The sequence below is a fragment of the Typha latifolia genome, chromosome 6, assembly GCF_019914945.1.
Source record: "Typha latifolia isolate L0001 chromosome 6, TyphaL0001v2, whole genome shotgun sequence".
Lineage (NCBI taxonomy): Eukaryota > Viridiplantae > Streptophyta > Magnoliopsida > Poales > Typhaceae > Typha > Typha latifolia.
The window spans coordinates 3,963,934-3,987,110 of NC_133091.1; the positions used below are offsets into that span (position 1 = coordinate 3,963,934).

The 23,177-nt window shown below is 35.4% G+C and overlaps 1 protein-coding gene across 1 annotated transcript; it reads right to left on the reverse strand.

Moving 5' to 3' along the window:
* Positions 1 to 54: 54 nt before the first annotated feature.
* On the reverse strand, positions 55 to 21,274 carry LOC140790990 (protein translocase subunit SECA1, chloroplastic). The gene is made up of 20 exons (XM_073141330.1): positions 20,671 to 21,274; positions 18,149 to 18,221; positions 16,219 to 16,425; positions 15,380 to 15,483; positions 15,044 to 15,223; positions 14,469 to 14,687; positions 13,377 to 13,490; positions 12,978 to 13,091; positions 11,832 to 11,999; positions 10,699 to 10,874; positions 10,504 to 10,570; positions 10,262 to 10,408; positions 9,066 to 9,161; positions 8,916 to 8,984; positions 8,352 to 8,453; positions 3,614 to 3,865; positions 3,418 to 3,485; positions 2,499 to 2,616; positions 1,984 to 2,223; positions 55 to 432 (listed from the first exon to the last, which is right to left on the reverse strand). Exons 1-20 carry the CDS (start codon positions 21,076 to 21,078, stop codon positions 313 to 315), a joined length of 3,042 nt encoding a protein of 1,013 aa, XP_072997431.1. The 5' UTR covers positions 21,079 to 21,274; the 3' UTR covers positions 55 to 312.
* Positions 21,275 to 23,177: the final 1,903 nt, after the last annotated feature.

The window sequence follows — 23,177 nt, forward strand, 5'->3', positions numbered from 1 at the left end:
AAATGGAAGAAAGGGAGGTGGATCTGGAGGATTTGCAAACATATTGATCTCAGATTTGATACAGTTGAATATATATATATATATATGATCCCTTTCACACCTTCACAACATCATGTCAAAATTTACAAGGTTTATAATAAATAGCCAACAGCTCCTTTGGAGATATCTGATAATAAATAAAATGAACAATGCTTCCAGGCTTGCGTGAAGCTTTTGGCTGACCAGCTAACCATCTGTATTCCTTTGTGTTCTTTTAAAAGTCGTGTTACTGAGCATGCATCAGTGTGAAACCTGCAATTTATCCTGCGTACATTATGATGCAACCTTTGCAGCACCAACGGGATTGGCATCATTGTCTGTTCCTTTTGCTTTTGATCCCTTTCTTTGTGATTTTTCGTCTTGCTGTTGGTTCTTCACCATCATTGGCTGGAACTGCAAGGATGACACTCCCAGACTTGGTTAAAAAAGAAAAAAAAAATATCTTGCTTAACGCAGCAACGACGATAATCATGATATATATTACTGGAAAATGCGAAAAAAACTGAAGTTGTACAACCCATGGAAGAACTGTCCTAAATCCTACCACAGGAAAACTTAGAGCATGTTAATAGTGATGGTTATCTGGGCGTCAATCCTTCAAAATTACGTGGTCATATCCAGGACAAGGAACTTTGGAGAAAAGGATGGTCTGATAACAGGTGCTACAATTCTTACTAGGGAGACCTATCTAACTTATTAGGTTAAACTCAAGCAACGAAAGCAGCCTTCTGTCAAAAAGGGAAGAGAAAGAAAAGAAAAGAAAAGAAAAGAAAAATCCTCAGATATTGGAATACTGCAGACAAGAACTGAATCTGATAGATGAACAGGTTTTATTCGAAGTAGTCCGGCAGGTATTAAGTCGATTGCTAACAAGAAACAGGCAATACAGGGAGATAACGGCATGCTACTTTTCTAAAGTTCAAGTTCCCTTAAATATTGCATATTGGTAACAGACTATTTTAGGAGTTATTTCGTTGAGAGCTTTTCTAAATATTATATTAATAGATACAGCATCTAATTCAAAAATTATTGTTTAGATTAGCACACCATCTGAAAAACAGTATTTTAAGAAACTAATTATACTTGAATGCAACAGTCTTTTGGCATTCATTTGGGGGCCGTTTGGCTACATATATCTAGAAAAGCTACATCTACAATTATAAAGTATAATATGAAAATTAGTTTCTAATTTATAAAACCCATGAAATATTCTTTTCAATGATTAGGATGTACTCACATGCAGCATCTTGGCATCCACTTTAATTAAATGAATGTTAAAACACATTCTCTCAATCTTTAATTGAAAAAAGAAGAAGAGGAAAGACATTAAACTTTTGTTTATATTGATTTCTCATTTAACACTATAGATACTATATCTTGAAACACATGAAACCAAACGCCCTTAGATCAAATGGATGCCAAAATACTATATCTAATCATCCCAACATGTTCATCTTTCTCTCATTTCAATCTCAACCCAACCCCAACCTCTCTCCTCTCCTCTCATTTCCATCCTCAACTGTAGCTCATCTTTCCTCTCCTCTTTTCTATTCTCCTATAAGTAAACACTTGTTTACCAAATACGTCATTATGAAATATAATTAATCAAACATGTGTTTAATAAATACAGTGTTATGAAATACAATCAACCAAACAAGTCATTTATTTCTCTAGATATAACAGCTAGAGAAATGTGAATCTCTTAATACACATGTATTTCTAAATACAAGAAATCAAACGACCCCTTACTGCTACTTGACAACACAGAGCCTTTAGGTATGAAAAGAAACTCAGTTTGCACCACTAAGTAATAAAGTATCTGTCCACTTAGATAAATTATCTGTTGGTGAAGCGTGCACATACACAATTTTGTTTGAGATAGATCTATGCATAGGTCAATTATTTTGTGAAAAGATTTTATATATGCAACACGGAAAGACAAACCTGGTATACAGCATAAATAACATTTCTTCGGATTTGGGCCATCATCTCCAAGAATAGATTATACCCCTCAAGTTTGTACTCGATAAGGGGATCGCGCTGAGCATATCCTCTTAAGCCCACAGCTTGCTGAACAAATTTCAGGGCTTGCAAGTGTTCTTTCCATAGCCTGTCAATGTTGCTTAAGATTAGAAACCTTTCAGCTTCCTTCATCAGCCCCGGTGCTTGCGTTTCTACAATCTCCTGAAAAATATTAAATTCAGAACAAAATGTAACTTGGTGAATTTATTGAATAGGCTGCATAACCTAGAATCTTCTAGCACAATGGCTAAAAAGCTTCTAATATATGTAGTAAAGAAAATAATAAACATAAGTTAGTTTAAGCAACAAGATTTTTTTAATCTAATTTCTTGTTAAAAAGTAAAAGTTGTGCCAAATACAAGCAGTATCACCATGCTGAGTGGCTTATATATCACGACTTCTTAATCATTGAAGAATTATATTATCAAAAAACTAACCGCTTTTTGATAGTATGCTTCCCGTCCTCGGGAACGAAGATAATCCCGCAAATCTTCATAGTTGGAGCATTTACTTCCTAGCAACTCTGGTGTCAAATCATTTAACAGGTAGCAGTACCTGCCAAGTGGATAATTGTTAAGGCTCAAACATACTCTTCTAGATCATGCAAATCAATGTGAATTATATAAGTTGAAGTCCAACCTTTCAATTAACTAAAGCCTTGCAAAATTTTTAGAAAAAATTGCAAGGATATTTGAGATAGTACACTAATAGGACCACACCATATGATTTTTTTTCACATTAAAAAAAAGCGACAAATTTGTAAGCAATTAATGCCTACCCTGATTTTTTACAGTTATATTTCATGGAGCTGTATGCAATTGCTGATATTCCTAATTTACACTTCTCTGTAACTAATGGAACTTAACAGCAAAAAATTTTGATTTTTTTTCCAGAAACAAAATGCAAGGAATACCATCAGCACTTAATAAGGTTGATATTAAAGGTGTAAGGAACTTTTTTTATCTGCAGACAACTAGACAACCAACTAAATCTCCAGAAAGAATTGGTTGATCATGAAAAGAGTTTTGACCATTTGATTATGAAGACACCTAGGTATGAGCTGGTAGCAGAAGCTAAGTAGGTGAGGCTTTAGTAATCACAATGCTCTCAAAGAATGGGGATGGGAGGGACTTAATGTCAACTCCCTTGCAAAGAAGGGAGGACTATCAGAAACATTGCCAATGGGGAATCGCTTCGGTCGAGTATCCCGAGGTTGGCACATCTCGTTGGGCGTGGAGAAGCACTGGGAACCCCAATATCTTTCTTTGGAGCAGTTTCTTTTCCCGTCTCTTCTACCATTGCCTTTTCGCAATAATTAAACAGGTTAGCGATAAACATTGCATGGTTGTAACTTACTGTTGCAGTTTCGCAATCAGCTTATCCAAATCCCAACTTTCCCTTGGAGTATCTGAGGCAATGTTCGCCTATTCATTTGCAAACAACAATTAAAATAAAGAACAGAATTAAATATTTATGGTCATGAAAAGATATTAATGACTGCTCCTACATTCAACATAACCACCAGACTATAAGATTCATAATAAACTTATACCTCCAATATATCATCCATTGTCAATTCAGCATATTCTGTAATAAGGGACTGAAGACTATCAGATTCAAGGGCTCGCCTTCTTTCTGCATACACACGATCTCTTTGGCTATTCAATACCTCATCATACTCGAATAACTGCTTTCTGATATCAAAAAAGTAATTCTCAACTTTCCTTTGAGCTTCATCTAGTGCCTTTGTAAGCATTTGAGATTCAATTGGGAGATCTTCAACTCTAAAAGCCCGCATCAAGCCCTGCACTTTTTATGGGTAAGGACACATTTTGCTATAACGAATGGCAAATATGTAGCTTAGAAAAAACAATTCACTCTAGAGGATCTAACTTATCAAAAGCTTGCTTCATGAAGCTTATTGCATATCTTGCAGACAACATTGTCAAGCACACAGATGTCTGAAGGCAGTTTTATGATAAAAATCACCATTATTTCTGGAATTGGAACAATTGCTGGCAGTGAGATGTAATGAAAACAAGATCCACTGATCACACCATAGACATTTAAATGAAGATCAGATAATGTGAGAACCGGAGAAAAAAAAGGGGGGGGTTGAGAGAGGAGGGTGCACGTGCTTTGCACGTGCAACCCCCTCCCCTCTCCCTCTCCGGCACGCGACGAGACAGTCGCAGAAAATCTCGCTGAATCCAAATCTAATTTAGATTTGGATCTTTCTCTATAAATTAAACCGTAATTTTTCTCTCTCTTCTTAATCCCCCTCAGCCTCCTCCTCTCTTCTTCCTCTCCTCCTTCGCTTTCTTCTTTCTCACCGTCGGAATCACGCAGTGGAATCGGCCTGGCCGAAGTGCCGCCGAGCCATCGGAGACCACCACGTGACTCCTTGGTAAGCCCTCTCCTACCCGTCAAATTTAATTTCAGTTCAATAAGGTAAAATGAAAATACCTAATTCGTGAGATTTTGGCTTCGTCGGCGAGTCACGCCGGCCGGCAGCCACAGATCTCTGCCGCTCCATCACTGGAAGCGTCTTGCCGTTGGCCTCGTGCCATGGGCGTTCACCTTTGGAGCCCTCGTGGCTCCGGTCGCCGTCGGCCATGAAGTCGATCACCGTATGCGGGTTCTCCTCCACCTCGTGAGGACGACGAAGTCACGAGAGAGAAAGAGAGAGAGAGTCGAGAGGCTTGAGGGTGGTCATCGAACCGTCGCCGACGGGGTTGCCGACGGTCACTCTCTCCCTTAACTCTTCTCTTCCTCGCGTCGATCGCGAGAAGAAAAGGTTTTGGGTGGGGCTCGGGTTTAACCCGAGCCAACCCTTTTCTTATTAGTTTCGGGTTCGAGCTCGGGTTTGGATTTCGGATCCAAGGACTGGACCCGAACCACCTAAATGGGTGGGCTGTGGGTTGGCCCGTAGCCCAATCCACTTATTTTGGCTGGGCCTTAGCCCAGCCCAATCCAATAGGTAATTTAACCCATTTTTGTTCTTTTTAGTTTTTTTTTTTAATTTTAAAAATATTGATATTATTCAAATTAAAAATTTTATTATTATTTATTATTAAAGGTGGTGATTTTTAGTACGTGAGCTAGAGATTTGAGATTTTGGTTATCTTGCCTAGACTCAGGTGAGTGGGTTCACTCACATATTTATTTTGATTATATTTCGTACCTTTGTCATACCATGTAATTTTCTGTGTGCAAAAATTATTTATTTCATCCTTACATGTAAATTTAATTGTTACATTTTATGTGTGCATTTAATCATTATACTCAGTACATTGCCATACCTTGTGCAAATATTAAATTAGTGAAAAGAAAATTGAGACTAGTATTGGTACGACTTAGAGAACAACCCTGGTATAAATCGCTTGCAGTTTTCCGTGGTAACTTAAGTCTATCTGGAAGTCTAGGGGAAAGTCTTAAATTAGATCACTGCGGTGACTTTATTAGGTGACTCTGGCGAGGTTAAGAAACAGTCCTAGGATGAATGAGAAATTTCTTAGGTGACTCTAGCTTCTCTCAACGGTTAGTAAAAAAGACGGAGTGTGTTGATCACATAGTGATACCATCTGATGACCCTAACCGGATCAGCTATAAAGAAAAGTCCCGAGCGTCATCTCGAGGTAACTTCTAGTTTATGTGGATTCACAGGGTATAGACTCATTGAGACATATGACAGTATAAATATTGGAAAAATATTAATATGTTGAAACCATGCAAAATTACAAGTTGTAACTCTTTATTGTTATCATTGTCATTATTTAAAGAGCATGCCTATTGCAAATTGTTATGTATATTGTTGATTTTTAGTTTTTATTTTATTTTATTCAACATTAATAAAATTTAGAATTTATTTGGTTTCGAGTGGATTCCACTCACTGAGCTATAGTTGTTGGCTCATGAATTTCTTTTTAATTTATTTATCTATCTCAGGTAATAGTCAGCGTGGCGACTGAGCGAGACGTATCTGGACTCCACCTCCACTTAGGATCCACCTATTTACTTTTCCGCTCTTTTGAATTTTATGCTTTAAATTAGAAGTTAAATTTCTTTCGTTTAGAGACTTAAAAACAATGACATTATTTTATAATTATTGCAATTAGTTTAAATTTAATAAAGCAGATCTTCTTCGTTTATTTATTATTGCCATCGTACACTTAGAAAGTATTAATAAGGCTTCGTATATCTCAAGCATATTGAGGTGCATGGCCAGTCATGATTCCTATTTCGAGTCGTGACAGATAATATCACAATTTTACAGTACACATGATGTGCCCTGAACTAATTGTAAGGATTGGAATCAGGAAAGCAGACATCGTATGATGTAAGGATTTTTTTTTTTGGGAGAAAAAGTAAGAGTGGAATTGAGCCCTAGCTATCTTGAATAAAATTTCTTCTCCTCTTCAAATGTTTGTTTGATTGTAACATAATCACCATGTAACAATGAGGAACCGTAAGAAACCAAACAAAAATAATAACTGATAAAATATTAGGGATCTCATAAAAAATCATCTACATTTGAGGTAAATTATGAGTCTAATAAAGAGGTCACGTAGACTGCAAATTGATGCATAGGTGATGGTGCTGGGTCAACTGGCTTATGCATGTGATCCTCATATAAGGTCCGACTGCATATGCAGACTGTATATGCATATGTGCCCACATATTCACCACCAACGACCGCATCGTATATATATGCACCCTCATATGCATAAGAAAACGTTGTCATTATAATGAAATCAGCGATGCCCATGCTGATAGGCGTTGGGCATGCCAGTGGCGTACCATCACTGGCACGAGGGGTGCCACACAGCAAGCCTCCTAACAGCAATCCCCTTGATGATGCCTTCGCAATCGACAACTTAATTTTCTATTCGACACGACCAAGCCCATCTCCTTTCTTCAGCTAGGGTACCCCGACGTGAGCGGCATCTTCTTCCTCAAGCTAAGGCACACGAGCGACAGGCGATGATGAGCGAGACGACAAGCATGATGGCAAGGCGAGTAGTCTCCCTTCCTCCTCTTTTTCTCTCCCTCTTTTATGGCAAAGCCAGCATGTACCATGCCGGCTGGTGGTCGACATAGGCCATGCCACAAGCACAACCTTTTTTACCGTCTGGCGAAAACGCCGCAGGCGCGAAGCGGGAGTGAGATATTTATAGTGTTTCATAATAATTTTTTATGGATTAATCTTGTTGGTGCAATTTATCATGAAAATATTTATTGAGTAATTATATGATTAGAAAGTAGCATCTTTAGTTGGTAGAATATTATCAAAATGATTCTCCATATATTACTTTCTAACTTTTGCCTATTTATTAATTTGTTATGCTAAACTATTCAATAAACTAGATATAAATTATATATAATTTTATTTTTAATAATGCTAGACTGCATATGTGCCCACGTATGCACTTGCACACCAGATTGGTGCTATGCGGTCACATGATTGCCCACATATCGCAGGCGCTTAATACAACATTGATTTGAACGATACTTCCTTGTTGTCGTGGTGGCATAAAGATAAATGTCATTTTAAATATTGGTACATCAACATGCGCATATTCCAAGAACTGGGGATATAATGAGGTGAAGGCTTTTTCCCCCGAACTTAATGATGATAGAACTTCGAAGGCCTTAATACAATTTTTCATAAAACAAAAGGTTATGTGCAAAAGCATTATCTCTTATATTTCACTGCTGATACATCTGATAAGATCTTTTGAGTGTCTCTTGTAATACAAATTGTATCATCCATATAGTGATAGTTTGATATAGACAAGGAATAGCCCTGGTGTCCAAAAGAAACTTGTACATATAGCACTGATGTACTACTCACTGAGGATATCTAAATAAGCAGCTTATCAGCTTTATAGGAACAACATGTAGCATAATTTTCAACCGTTTTATTTGAACGACATTCCTTGCTATCCTAATTGAGGAGTAAGAATACAAGCCTCTTAAATGTTGGTACATCAGGGGTAGCAGAACCAGTGATATAATGAGGTGAAGCCTTTCAAAAGAGAAGCCCAAAGAACAATGTCTCAGTAACTAAGATGACAAAAGCAGATCTTACATAACAATATCAACATAGATCTTACATAATAATATCAACCTTCTCATGAAATCAAGTTTATGTTATAAAAACAAAATTTATGAAAACATAAAATTAAATAAATAGAAATAAGCTGATATTTAATTTATAATATGAGAAAACATGTCCCATGTTATATGACTTTCATTCACATTTAACAGAATTAAGATGAAGTGAAAACCTGTATCCTGTCTCCACCAAAGATTCTGAAGATGTTGTCCTCAAGACTAAGGAAAAAACGAGAACTTCCTGGATCCCCTTGCCTGCCACTTCGACCACGAAGCTGTGGGCACCAGGCAGAACATGTTGACGAGTCAGATGGACAAGGAAGAGAATTTGCATTATTAACCTCTGCATAGAAATGGACAGCAAAATGCATGCAGAGGGAACATTTGGTGGAAACATAGCATCAAACAATTATATATGAGTGATGATGGTGTTGAGTGAAAGCATGTATGCTTTAATATATCGAGTTAGACAGAGAACTATTCTAAGCTAAGATGATACTTCAATCTGAACATCTGTCATTAGAGCAGATCCTCCAAGACAAGAAGGATAAGCATCGGCATAACAATAGTGAAGTGCGTTTCCAGACAATGTATCAGAGTGATAACATATAAAATTTTGGATATGCATCTTCATTCAAAACTACATGTTATTGAATTACCAAGTGTGAAGAAAATTGCAATAGAAATACCAACAAAGTAACTCGAGTATAATGGATAATTTCACGGTTTGGCTTTACCTGATTGTCAATCCTACGAGATTCATGGCGTTCTGTTCCTACTACATGAAGCCCACCTGCTAAAACAACCTGAATAAATGTTCCTAGTTAATAACTATAACAGGGCCCCTTTAACAGTACCTAAATTCCAATCATGTGGATAAAACGGACCTGTTTTCTTTCCTCTTCAGTGTATATTTTATATTCCTCAATTATCTTGGTGAACGCATCCCTCAGCTTTGAAATGACTTCATCTCGTGTAGGCCCCTAGAATATTGTAGAAAAGCATAACCAAGTCTTATATGTAACACATGTTGTTGGAACCATTACCAGTAGAATATCATGAAAAAACACAACAAAAAGCTTCACAAAGCAGAATAAAAGTTATAAAACAAATAAACAATCACCATAGGCCACACATCCTCAACAAAAACCATAGAAAACAAACAATATTGGTTCAGAATAATGTCATATCTGCAGTTCTACTTTATTACAGAAAGAAAAAAGAAGACAGTACTTTAAAAACTTGAGATTTTACTTCAAAAAGATATGTCCTTAATGCTAATTTATTTCATAATATGATATCTATAAGAATGCACATCAAACATAATCAAGGTAAAGTACAAATGAAATCCTTCCAAGTACAATTTACATTGTGAACCACTTCCGAGAGAAGTTTCTTGCAGGAAAAAGGTCATATGCATCTGAATGAATCCAATTAAACTACAAAAGAAATTCCAGTCATCAAACTTTATTAGCCATTCAAATCCGAGGGACATTTCAAATTCACAAGGTGAAATGATCCAGCACTGATCAATTGCATGCCAACCATCTTACCTCTCACTGACGAATTTCAACCCTCATAGGCACACTAAGATGAATGTATGAAATGCCAACAGAGTTATGAACTAGCATTTTTAAATAGAGATTCTCAAAAATGCATTTCAATTCCAGAAATAATCTAGTCACCATTAACTCATACAAAACTGTCCAAAAAAATATGCAGCACCGGCCGGGAATATGGCATCAATTTTCAGAGGGTTGAAGGTTGATGGACAATCACAAGAACTTGTCAAATCCTAGCCATTAAATTTTTAGTTGCACCATAGACAACCCATATTGATGAGAAAAGACTTGCAAAATGATGAGGGTGATGATTTTTAATAATTTGTGACAATCATTTTGTAATTTAGACCAGCTCATCATCAAGAGATAGCTTCACTAAAATATGTACTGTCCATTTGACTTCCATAATTCCATTATATCACCATTATGTTAACTGATCAGACATAAAACCTTTCAATTGAGTTAAATATTACACATAACTCGGAATAATATTGATATATCATTGTTCATATTTGTACTACCTTCTCACATGTGTATGAAAGCCGCTCTTCTGCTTCTAGCTCAGTCAATGATCTCTGACCCCATGTTTTGGCAGCTAATTCCACTGCATCCTTAGCAAATGATATTGTGTCTGTAGAAAGGTTGCACGGGAATAAACTTTCATTCACCTGAAAATAAAGGAAGCAAGAAAAAATGAATTCATGCAGTAAGACTGAATCCTATTTCATAAAATTCAATATGATAACTTCATTCACAATTCTACCTTCCAAGTTTTCCTTGGTGGAAGTTTTTTCACAGATACAAAGACCCCTTCTGTTGGCTTGACAACTCTGTGTCATATATATCATCATAGAACCAGCGTAAATAGAGTTATGGTAGCATAAATGGTGATTGCAGTATAATTGTTGACCATGAAGATTTAATGACAATTAAATGGTGTATTATCAAAAGTAACTACCTTGGCATAAGCAACTCTCGCAACTTCAACCTTCCCATAAATTCAGCATTACCTCCAAGGATAATATCTGTACCACGTCCAGCCATATTAGTGGCAATTGTCACAGAACCCAGGCGCCCACTCTGTGCTACAATTTCTGCTTCCCTTTCCACATTCTCTGGTTTTGCATTTAAGACCTAAGGATAACACTAATATAGGACTTTAAACTATGAAACAAGGATTACAAACTTCATGCTTATTAAAATAAATTAGGTGTATAAAATTATAAACTACTAAACATTATGCATTCCATAGGAAAGCACATAGAACAATGGAAAACCCTCTGGTACTAGTAGACTTTAAGAACATTATTCATACTATTCTGAAGAACTCTGCTCAAGCAGCAACAAATTATTAAGCAAATAAACATACAAAGGAGCCAATGGATCCCACTTTAAAGAAGATCTCACATCAACCAATGAGTCTTAGATATTTGGACTTCATATTCGAAGGCTGAATATTTGGAGTCGAATTAGACTAAAATATCATTTCCATCAGAACTGATGGACAATGGCAACATAGGGCCTGTACAGTAGAGAAAGCATACTACCAGTTGCAATAATAAACAATACACTGATAAAGAGTCCACCTGTTTTATTTGGAAAGCTGGTAAATAGGTTACATCTCTAAATTATGCTCAACTGAGTTTTCTTAGCTTTAGACTTGGTATCTCATACTTACAGCAAGATTTTCAATTTTCAGCAGAAGTGAGAAAAACTAGGCTTTTCTGTCATTTCCTCGGGAAATTTGTTTGTCTAGGTCTTGAAATTTAATTTATTAATGTCTGGTACTACCAACTAAAGATCTCTCTAAAATTGCAATACTTGCAGGATTATCAGGTTGAACCTTTTTCAGGTTCTTTTAACTCTTGTAACATTTAGCAGTTAGTTTACTACCAAAGCTGTGTATGAATCTATGAAAGTGAATGCTCATGGATCACATTGTCACATCTGATAAAATCAGAGAATAAGCTGTTAAAACAAAAGGTAAAACAAATATACTACACCAGTGTTTTTCTAAAAAAAGTATGCAGCAAACAAGGTAATAGACGAAAAGTAAAAGAGATGTACCAAACTAGTGTTTGGCTACCTCACCTCATGGGGAATTCCTGCTTCACGTAATTGTTCTGATAATAAATCACTTTGTTCAACGCTGGTTGTACCAACAAGCACAGGGCGGCCAGTCTTGTTCATTCTTGCTATCTCCACAACAACAGCTCGCCACTTTCCATTTGTTGCCCTAAAAACTACATCTGAATCATCCTGCAAAATGGAGATATCCTTACTCCTTAATACTTGAGATAACAAATTATGATGCATGTTATTTAAGCTGATGCCAAGAAAGGATTTCTTTTTTATGCAAACAAGAAGCAAACGTGACTTTCTTATGCAGCATGTGATCTACACACTTTTGATTTTTAATGTTCTTAACCTCGCATGGCACGTCTCATTCAAGTTCTTTACATTTGACATAGTAAGATATTCAGTCTATTGTAATCAGTATTTTTTATTAAAGTAGTATTAGTAGGATAACTAGAGATCTACCTAGATTTCATATTCACTTGACAAATAATTGGTCAGTAAAACTTAAACCCCTTTATTTGACCATTTTCCTTTCAATGTAGATTTCCTGTAATGTGACCTTTCTAGCCATAAGAATCTCCATCAGCCCAGGACACCACTTTTCACACTAGTAGCACTGTCAAAACTCAAAAGCACAATCTAGATCCAAAATTTTCATATATCATAAATATACAATGATACATACTCAAGAATCCACCAGTTAACTAAGGTTATAAAGCTTTAGGAATTCATCTTTTGGGGTCAATTTTCAGGTTGTAAAGTAGAATTTATAATCTTTTACAGATATACTTTTATGCAATCAAATTGTAATATGTGGGGACCATGAAATTCATTATTCTTACCATTCATGGGCACCTTTTTCCCTTCCAAAAGTCAGTTGTCCTTTACTCCTTTTCACAGATAAGTACATTTTATGATTTTAACATACAAATCAATTGCAGCTTCTTGACCATAGTTTAATAATTAAACCCCAAATATTCCATATGAATCTCATAAAGAGTTAAGAAGGTATGCCTTATGTAATGACATAACAGATATGTTCTGCTACTTTGATAATCATATCATCATGCAGGATATTGTTGTCAACTGACCATATTTAATGAATGAGAATATATAACCAAACTCCTATAAATATTTGAAGCTTCAGAAAAGTTTTACCTTTCTTATCATTGGTTTGTTTGTAGGAACAATTGTAACTTTTAGCTTGTAGATGCTCTCAAACTCAGTACTCTCAGTTGCAGCAGTGCCAGTCATGCCGCAAAGTTTGGGAAACTGATAGTTGGCAAACGACAAATTAGACAATCTTTGTCAGGAAAAGGTTTGCCCAATCAGCTCATTGAAGGCAGAAAGGTAAAGCCCAATAAACATTATATGTCCTGCTGGTACAGAGATAGTGGAAGTGAAACATGAAACTAGGCTCTTACACCATAATAAATGCTTCCTATTTCCTATAGGATAACAATAACAACTAATACAACAATTCTGTTTTATCTTTGTCAGTGTAGGAGAGGAAGTTTGGAAGAAAAAAATGAAATCAAACATAAGCATTAGCCTCACCTGAAGAAAGAAGTTCTGATAGCTGATTGATGCAAGTGTTATTGTTTCGTTCTGAATAGGAACACCTTCTTTTGCTTCAACTGCTTGGTGAAGACCATCACTCCATCGTCTGCCCTGCCAAAATAATAAAATCATAAATAAAAGTCTAAAGAAGGTCAAGGCAACCTAAGGAATATGAAATATTAAAAAGTACTACAATTTATGCTTGCTAAAAGCAAAGGTTATAGAAAAGACAGATCCATTTTACAGGAAAAAAAAAGGTGAAGGTAAAAGACAGAGGACACTTAGTTATGCAAACTATCTTATGTCTAATTCAACTGGAAGAGCTCGGGGATAAATAAATGCACAGTGAAAAGAATAAGTAAGTAATCAAACTGTCAAGTAAAAGGATAAAGTTTCTTGCCCACTTTCTTTTTAAAAAAGGATAAACTAGTGCTAGTTTCCATGGTTTTCCATCTAAGAATTCAAAAAATTGATAAAGCAGCTGACTGACCTTGTTAAGAGAATCTGATTGATGGTATTTGTAGAATGTAGGCTGTAACATCTAGATCATGAGTCTTGGATAGCCTATATCAGCACAGGAACTAATGTTCACTTAGTTATCCTGCATGAATATGCCTGTCTTGACTAGGGTCTACGGATCCATTGCTTTGAAAACAACCACTTACCGTCAAGCCACCCGTCTTAGGTCTGCCGATGTCCACCTTAACTTGTTATGTGATGTCTTAGTATGCCAATTGAGCTTGAAATTCAAAATGAATGTAGATGCTGCAAGATTTTTTATTCTAATGGCTTATTACAGTCTTAGTAGAAATGTAATAAATTGATATTGCATTTCATTTAATTTATGTATAGTCTAACTGTTCTTTAACTATTTCTTTTTTTGTATGCTTATTTTAGGCATTCGCCCGGGCATTCGCATGAGCGCATAGGTGCTAGGTGGCCCCTTCTCCTCCCATCTATTGTCTACTGTCTTCTAAAACATTTAGTATATCAATAGAATCTTGATATTTGAGGAAGTGAATCATTTTCAGTTACAGGAGATGAGGAGATGTCCCTCTAATTTATTCACAACAGGAAAGGCATACTCACTTGCATCACGCGGCCTGTGAACTCATCCACAATAAGAACTTCCTTGCCACGAACAATATAATTTACATCTCTAAGAAAGAGCTCCTTTGCTTTGACTGCATTTAGAACATATGAAGCCCATTGTTCACGAGGATCATATAAATCTTTTATGTCCAAGATCTCTTCAGCATCTTCATAACCTTGCTCTGTAAGTAGAATAGTTTTCTGCTTTTCATCAACCTAAAAAAGAAAACCTTATTATAGGGAACATGAGAAAAATTGCCCATTAGTCAACAAAACCTTTACAGGGATGGAATATCTTTCCAGTATATTCAATATTACTTAGCAAAAGGGAAAGCAATCCTAGATTTCATCTTCCAGCAAATTAAAGAGTCACTTCAGGTAGGAGATTATAATATGCCCAGATGAAGCCGTGAGTAAACAAATAAGACGAGAGCAATAGAGTCTTATTGAGGGAAAGACGAGATTTCAGTATTAACAAAGATGGACATTAAGTACCCTACATCAAGTAGTTGGTAGGGAATTTTAAATTGATTTAAAAGCGTATATAGATTACAATATGCTCTGTTTCTTACAGTGTAATGAATATCTCGCTCAAAAGCAGTTGCAATCTTTGCTGCTTTGTAGTAACGATCGCTCGGCTTTTCAGCAAGGCCTGAGATGATAAGAGGTGTTCTTGCTTCATCAATAAGAATGGAATCAACTTCATCAATGATACAGTAGTTAAAGTCCCTCAAGACAAGCTCATCAACAGTCTGTAAGTATTAAAATCCAAATCTTGTCAGAAAAACCCTTAATATGTCAAATAAAATTCAAGATTTGTCAGCTTTAGAAGACATCTATCACAAGAAATACTTTCAAGACTTTACAATAGAACAAGGACTGAAGCATGGAATGGGTAGAAAACTTACCATGGCAAGATTATCCCTTAAATAATCAAATCCAAGCTCACTGTTTGTGACATAAGTTATATCATGTGAATAATTTTCTCTCCTTTGCTCGCTTGTCATATTCTCTGTCAACACAAGACATGATAAAGATAGAAATATAATTCATGTTATGTTATCATATTAAGAAAAGAAAGGAATATTATTGGCTAAGGAATACATCAATAGCATGTTTCTGCTTTCTAGAACAAATCTGAGGGAAACATACGTAGAATTCAATAAAAATAATGTCCTAAAATATACCAGACTTGCATAAAGGACAATGCATATTTGACTAAAAAAATGCACTGGAAACAACTTTGGAATTCAACAAGAAAGAATAACAGCCTAAGATATGCCAGAGTTGCATAGGACACAAGTTTGTATTTTGGAATCTGCTAAGACCCAAATCAAAGCCGAACATGTCTGACTAGGAAGACCTTATGAAAGATCTTATCTAGATTGGGCGCAATGCTCCATTTGAAACTTTACCCGATATCCCTTCCCATTAATAGGTTGCTTGGAGCTGGGCAGGTTTGGACCAAAATAGAATAACTGCTAAGGTGAGATCCAAATGGCCATGTTTGATTCCATCAAGTTGATTCTGATGGACCTAATTTCTAATCCCAAGAATTTCTTCCTATTTTGTTCATAATTATTTTGATTTAGATCTCCATTACCTACATAATGTCCAGTACATATATAAGTTATCAATTGAGCATCATCTGGAACCACCCACCTCAATCAACATGATTAATAGAGATGAAATAGATAATTCGTCTAATTACACCATCGACATTTGTGGTAAGAAGGATATGACATACGTTGGATTAGTCCAACCTGCATTCCCAGGAATCTAGGAACTTGACCAACCCATTCACAGTCTCGTCGTGCAAGATAGTCATTCACAGTAACAACATGGACTCCTTTCCCACTTAGTGCATTCAAATAAGCTGGCAAGATAGCAACAAGTGTTTTTCCTTCACCAGTCCTCATCTCTGCTATTTCCCCCTTATGAAGAACAATTCCACCTACACATCCCACAACCAGAAAACATTAGAATCACATACATCAATGACTTGATATTAGATGAATATTTTCATTTTCTAATATGAAACACAACTAATTGAGTTGAGCAGAAGCCAAGTTTCAAAGAACAAGAAAAGTGAGATAAATATATATATTCCTAGACAGATAGCTCCAATAGAACTGTGCAAATATGCCAACTTTCCTACCCAATTTTAACTTAGGTAATAACTAGCTTCAATCCCAGTCTTAGGCTGAAATCAAGGATAACTGAATTGAGAAAGCTAGCTTCAATAGAAGCTCCCTTATCCATTCCATAATTTTTTATTATACATGCATCATCAATTTGGATATGCTTCCTTGTTTTATTCTCAAAAAAAAATTCTTTGTAATTATTTTTCGTCTGAACAAGAGAAAATACTCTACACTGTCACTGAAGAGAAATGAATGACAACATAGAAGGTAAAGTTATAAAGAGACCTTAACTGCTCACAACTTCATGTATCATTTATTTGCCAAAAGGCCCAAAACTGCAAATCAACTGGAGGAGTTATTAATGTTATAGCAAAATTCCATAATTCCATCCATTATTAACTGACTAAACAAGTAACACTTCTCTATGTAGAGAACTGCTATAGTCTACGGTCAAATCGGTTACATGGTGAAACAAACATGATTATTAATCCCATTACCAGTTAAATATCCAAGAAAAATTTTGGACAAATATAATGATATTTAACCAAAAATAACATAATCAAAGTGCAGCCATGAGATAGAAAAAATGGCATCCAATACTATATCATGTTAGAATATAAAATATAAATTACCATTCTATAATAGCTTAGGCCCCCGTTGGATTCAGGATTTTCTTTCTTTCTATTCTAGATTAGAAAAGAAACATTAAATGTTCCCTATGCTAGATTAGAAACATTATTCAAATTATTACACACATAAATTCAATTACAATATTACTCTTGATTAGAATAAAATTATTTTAAAAATCATCTCCTCTTTCTTTCTCCTACCATCTATTTATCTCATTTCACAAACTAAAAGCCCCTGCTCAATTTTTCCACTTATCTCCTATCTTTTAACCTACCTATCTCATTATATACTTACAAGTATGCCAATGCATACTTACAAATATGTATTGCATAACTAAAATAAATGAGAAAACTTCAGTTTAAATCTATATATCATATCAAGGTATTTGAGTCAATTTTCATTTCTCATTTAAATTTTATCTCAATTTTATGTCACATCAAAAGTAATTATTACACCACATTACAAGTAAACATTAGAATACTCTACTCGTCAGAGGTACAATTTTTTAAGAGTAAGAATTTAGAATAGCTATCTTAGATTTTTCCTTAATCTCAAAGCAAACGAGACCTTAAACTTTTAGAGCAGTTAATAAGTTTCCATTGTATTCGTTAAAAATTCTGAGTTTGAATCCTGCCAGCCCATCTGTTGTTTAAAATATTAAAATATTCACCCATTTAAGTCGAGCCCTTTTCTTAAGCCTATCAAAATGTCTCAAGCCCAAAAATAGGGGGGAGTGTTATAATATAAAATATAAAAATAACTGTTCTCTAACAGCTCAAGATTTTAGAAAGTTGGTAATTTTTCATGCCCAATACTAACAATTTGCTTAAATCTTGGAGGTTCGATGATAGTTCTAGCATGATCCAGAAGGTCCAATAAAGAGCATGAGCACGAAAAGCATACCTATTAACTGAACATCAAAAGGACGAAGCCCCAATACTCTCTTTGAAGCCTCTCTTACTACAGCAAATGCTTCCTGCCAGCAATATGAGGCACTAATTAGATAGAACATATGGCTCTTCACAATATGAGGCACTAATTAGTTGTCACTACCAATATATACAGAAGTTTGCAGTTTATTGATCTATTTTTTATGATGAATGTAGCTAAATGAGGTCAAAGAGAGTGCAAAAGGCAAACAAGAGGTTGACATAAAAAAGGTCAAGAAAAGTTCTCAAAAACATATTGAGAATAATCATTAAAGAGGCAAAAGGAGAACCAGAGGTTGCAAAATGTCTGATACACCTTCGGAACCATAAACATCCTGAATCAGATAAAATAAATAATTGGGCCAGCTACATTTTGGCTACCCGTGCTTTGAGCCATCAAGCAGCCATCCTGAAGCTTATTTCTTTTCACTAAACCCCCATGGGAGCAACTGTTATACAAGCATAAACCAAAGTAAAGATGGTGGATATATGCCTTCCTCCAACAAATCCTCTACAAATAGGGTTTGGAGAGCTTCTATTGCAACCTAAGGTACTGATAAAGTTGAGACAAACACATCCTTGGAGTTAAAAAGCAAGCTGGTTGGAGAGATCATCCTCCACTAGAGCAGGACAATTTTCAGGGCCAAGGAATTCTGTGTTCTCCCATACAAACACTTTTCTCTCCCTCCCACTCTCTTTAGGAGTGTTTTTTTAATAATAGGGTTAAATTATCCATGAAAATGATTTATTGTTGGAAAATTTAGCCGCATAAACATCTAAAGAACTATTAAGCTTAGACAGAAAACCAAGTATTTGGATATCGGTTGTCACCATATAGCATTCAGTGAAACAAACTAAAGTTCAAGGGGGCAATGCAATTTTAGGCCAAACTATTGGGAGGTAAAATTTAAGACTTTGTCTTAAGTTCCAAAGTTAAAATGCCACTTCTTCTCCCAGCAGACCTACAAGCGAGGTTTGACTTGAGATTGTTGGATCATTGGTTAATTTGTAATATAATATTCAGGATATTATCTCTATCTAGTTTCTTTCTTCAAAAGTTTTAAACTTATTCTTCTTTTCCACACATTTCTCTTCTTTCTATTGGCTGGGGTCTAGAATATTAAGGAAAACCGGCAAAGCTGCTAATAAGTAATAATTTAAATTTTTAAGTACTAAAATCAAAGTTTGAAACAAATTTACAGGACAAAATGATAGGTTACGGAACAATTCCTTCAAGATCTGAATTTATTGCAGGAAACAGTCCGAGCAACCGAGGAAAAATATTCACCAAATATTCTGCCGTAGTCAAAAAATTACGAAACCAAGTGGAATCGATCTGTAACTCCCTGATCTACGTTTTTTGTATTTACACCCTTCGCATATTCGAACTGCAACTGGAACGAAAACACGATATATTGCAGATGATAGTGGTAGTGACGGGTGGAGTGGAAGTTAGGGTTATGAATGATAATGGAGATGAGGGTGGATGGGTGATATTGTTTAAGGGATAAAGACGAAGAGGAAAAAGTGGTCGAGATCCCAAAGAAGAGGGAGGACTCAACAGACGAAAGAGATTAGAAGTTAGGAGAGACCTTACCAATGGTAGAAGTGATAGGTTAGTGAAGAGAGAGGAGGGAGATTAGGATAGAGAGAAGATAGAGAGGCAAGAAACCAATATTCCAATAGCATAATAATTTTGGCTGCCATCCACACCTTTATAGAGACTAGCCAATAAGCCCTAATAACAATAATTAACCCTAATTCTAGTGGACTCCCGCCGATCGCGTTCAAACGCACAAAAATCTTTCTCCTTTGATGCAAACGCGATGTAGGTGTTCAAACGTGTCCAATCGCGTTCGAACGCGCATTTCATGTTCTCTGTTTTTGCAAATCCGATGCAAGCGTTTACAAGGGCGTTCGAACGCGACCTCTTCTGCTCGAACGCAACTTACAGAAATTTTATTTTAATAAAAATAAACAACTAATGCAATAAGAAAAGACTCTAACAAGGTGTATCACAAAACAAAAGAAAACTAAGTTGTGAAATTTGATACCAAGAATTTGCCTTGACATGCATCATGATAAAGCACTATATACACTGTATGTGACTCCTTGGAAGCTCTGCATGATTTCTTATTCTCCTGGGTGAAGCTATATATGTGGTGGCTATATGCTGAGAGATGCAGTTTCTAAGTTCATGTCTAACCTATATGACCGTATGCAGGAAGCATTCAAAACTATATGTGCATTCCATAATGATGGCAATCTGGCATTAGAACAAGTGGCCTTTATTAGAGTTGGAAAGCAACTTTTAAGATTAACACTACACTATCTTACCTATTACAATCATACTAACTCTCACATGCTCAATCTTTGACTTTGCAAATGGAACCCTTAAATTACAAACTAAAGAAGCTTCTCCAAGCAACAAAATTTGAACCTGTACCAAGTATTACACAAAATTAAACGTAATTACTGAAGTCATTTGAGTCTTACAGGTAGAAGAGAATCCATAGGCTCATCATTCCGAGCTCGCTCCTTCAAAAGAGATGTCCTTTCCCTTAGCTCCGAATCTGACAGCCGCGACATCTCCGGCTCCAACCTATTGATCAGAGCAACGGTTGCCTCGTACCGCTGTCTCGTGCCCTCGCCAGTGTCGGTCCCCTTAAAAAGCCCACCTAGTAATCCACCCAGAGAAGCCTTCACCGCACCCGATCGATGCCTTCGACGGCAACCACTTGACGCAGTTCTCGCCATAAAATCTTTCGTTTGGCGGGGTTTTAGACCGAAAAAGTTACTGCCCATCTCAGATTTTGGGCAGGATTGCCTTTGGGACAAGAGTACCTTGTGAGAGATCAACGGAGTGATCTTCGTCATGGGAGTAGGAAGTTGGGGTGCGGCCATTTTGGAGTTGAGTTGGAGAAGGAGGAGACCCACGAATAGCTAGATTCTACCGTCTGGAACAATCAGGGGAAGGAATTTGAGAGATTCATGAATGGTAGGAAGGATCAAAATTGGATTTTGGAGGTCGTTCTAGCTACTTTCTTCTCTCGTGGTTTTGTGAATCCGGCGGGATAAGAGAGCGAGAGAGAGTGGGGATAAAGAAGGATAAGGTGGGAAGTGTGAGCTATTTATTTTGGAGAATCTAATATAAATTTCTGGGCATAGAACTCCACAAAATTGTAAAACAGACTAAAATACTTTAGAATAATTACTTAATTTTAACTCTTATTGTAGACGATAATTTCTAAAATCTAATTGGTGCATAAGAAGGAATATTTATTCATAAATTATTTCTCTCTTAAATATATTTTATATCTATACATATTTTAATCAAATTTTCTATAAGGTAGAAATTATACACAAAATCATATTATAGGTAGAGCCAGTGCCCGAGACATAGTTTTTTTATATATTAACATATTTATTTATAGTTAGTAATTAAATATAAGTTTTACATAAATGTATTCAAAGTAATAATAATACTTTATAATAAAATAATAAAATATGAGTAAAGTTATATATATGTATCTAATTTGTATTTAGAAGGTGTCCATAAAATTATTCTTGAAAAACTTTCTGCGTAAACCAAATGAGGCCCTAGTTTTTTTTCTTATTTTCTCCGTACCGACTCGGACCGACAATCAAGATGTCTATAATTGAAGATCTAAAAGGACTAAGAATTGTAACATAATATTTTTATGTTATAGTGCTAGATAGATGGTTTTCCTATCGAGTTTTTGTGACCAAATAAATCTCTCTTTCACAACCTTTTTTTAAGAAATAGACTACTATTCAAACTTAATAGTGGAGCCTATTTCTATGTAACTATCAGTAAAACGCTAAATTTGACACTTTAAGTATACAAACCGCTAATTAGATTAGCAATTTAATTCACTAACCTACAAATATAAATGTTAAACATATTGTTATTTTTATATAAAAGTAAAATGTTAGATTTTATCAAACCCCTTTGATATTAAATTTGGGGTGGTTTATTTTCAAGGGAGTTTGAGAAGGGCTAGCTTGGTCAAAAACTCATTTTTTGTAAGCAAGAACTTTCACGGCTCGCAAATCATCCTTTCTCATATCTAGAAGAGATGAATGACTTCTTTCCCCGAGCTTTTGACCAAACTAGACGCCTTTTTTATTTGTTTTATTGAAATAAAATGCTTCATAAACTTATTATCAAATGGGGTCTAATTTACTGTAACCCTAACAAAAATGTTAAACTAATCAGTATTTTTAAAAATATTAATTAGTTCAACGTTTTATATATATAAATTTTTTAGGACCAAACAAAAATACTAAACCGATCAACATTTTTGCTTAGAGATAAAATACTTATTAGTTCAATATTTTTATTGGGGCTACAGTAAATTAGACCCGTTTAATAATAAATTTAAGGAGTGGTCTATTTTGGTAAAAAAAAAAATTGGAACAAGATTAGTTTGGTCAAAAACTCTCTTTCTCCTCCAAGATCTCTTATTTTCTTAGGACGGATTCACGCAGCTTTCTAATTGTAATCCCTTTCTTCTTCACTCACCCTTTGTATAGCCCACTTTTAACGCCTTTTGTAGGGAATTTCTCTTATAGGGTTAACCCTAACTTGCCATAAAAACATTCTATGTGGTGCTTATGTGGCATAGACTCGCAAAATTTGGTAAATTTTTAAAGATAAAATTTGTATTATATAACACATCGCCTTTTAATAAAATTATGGTTTACACCATACATTTTCACTATTTGCATATCGAGCCCTATAATTTAACGAATACGTAGAAAAACAACATCATATTGTTAGATTAATTAGTTAAATTTAACCAAATCTCTCAACTAAGTTAACTATACTAAAAAAATTATAAAAATACTCTCAACCAAGTCATACTAAAGATATTTTAATCATTTTAGTTATTTTAGAAATAAAATATCTCCACTTAATGAAATATTCTCACGGTGTTAGTTTAAATTTAACACATGGTGTTTTTTTGCATATATTCGCT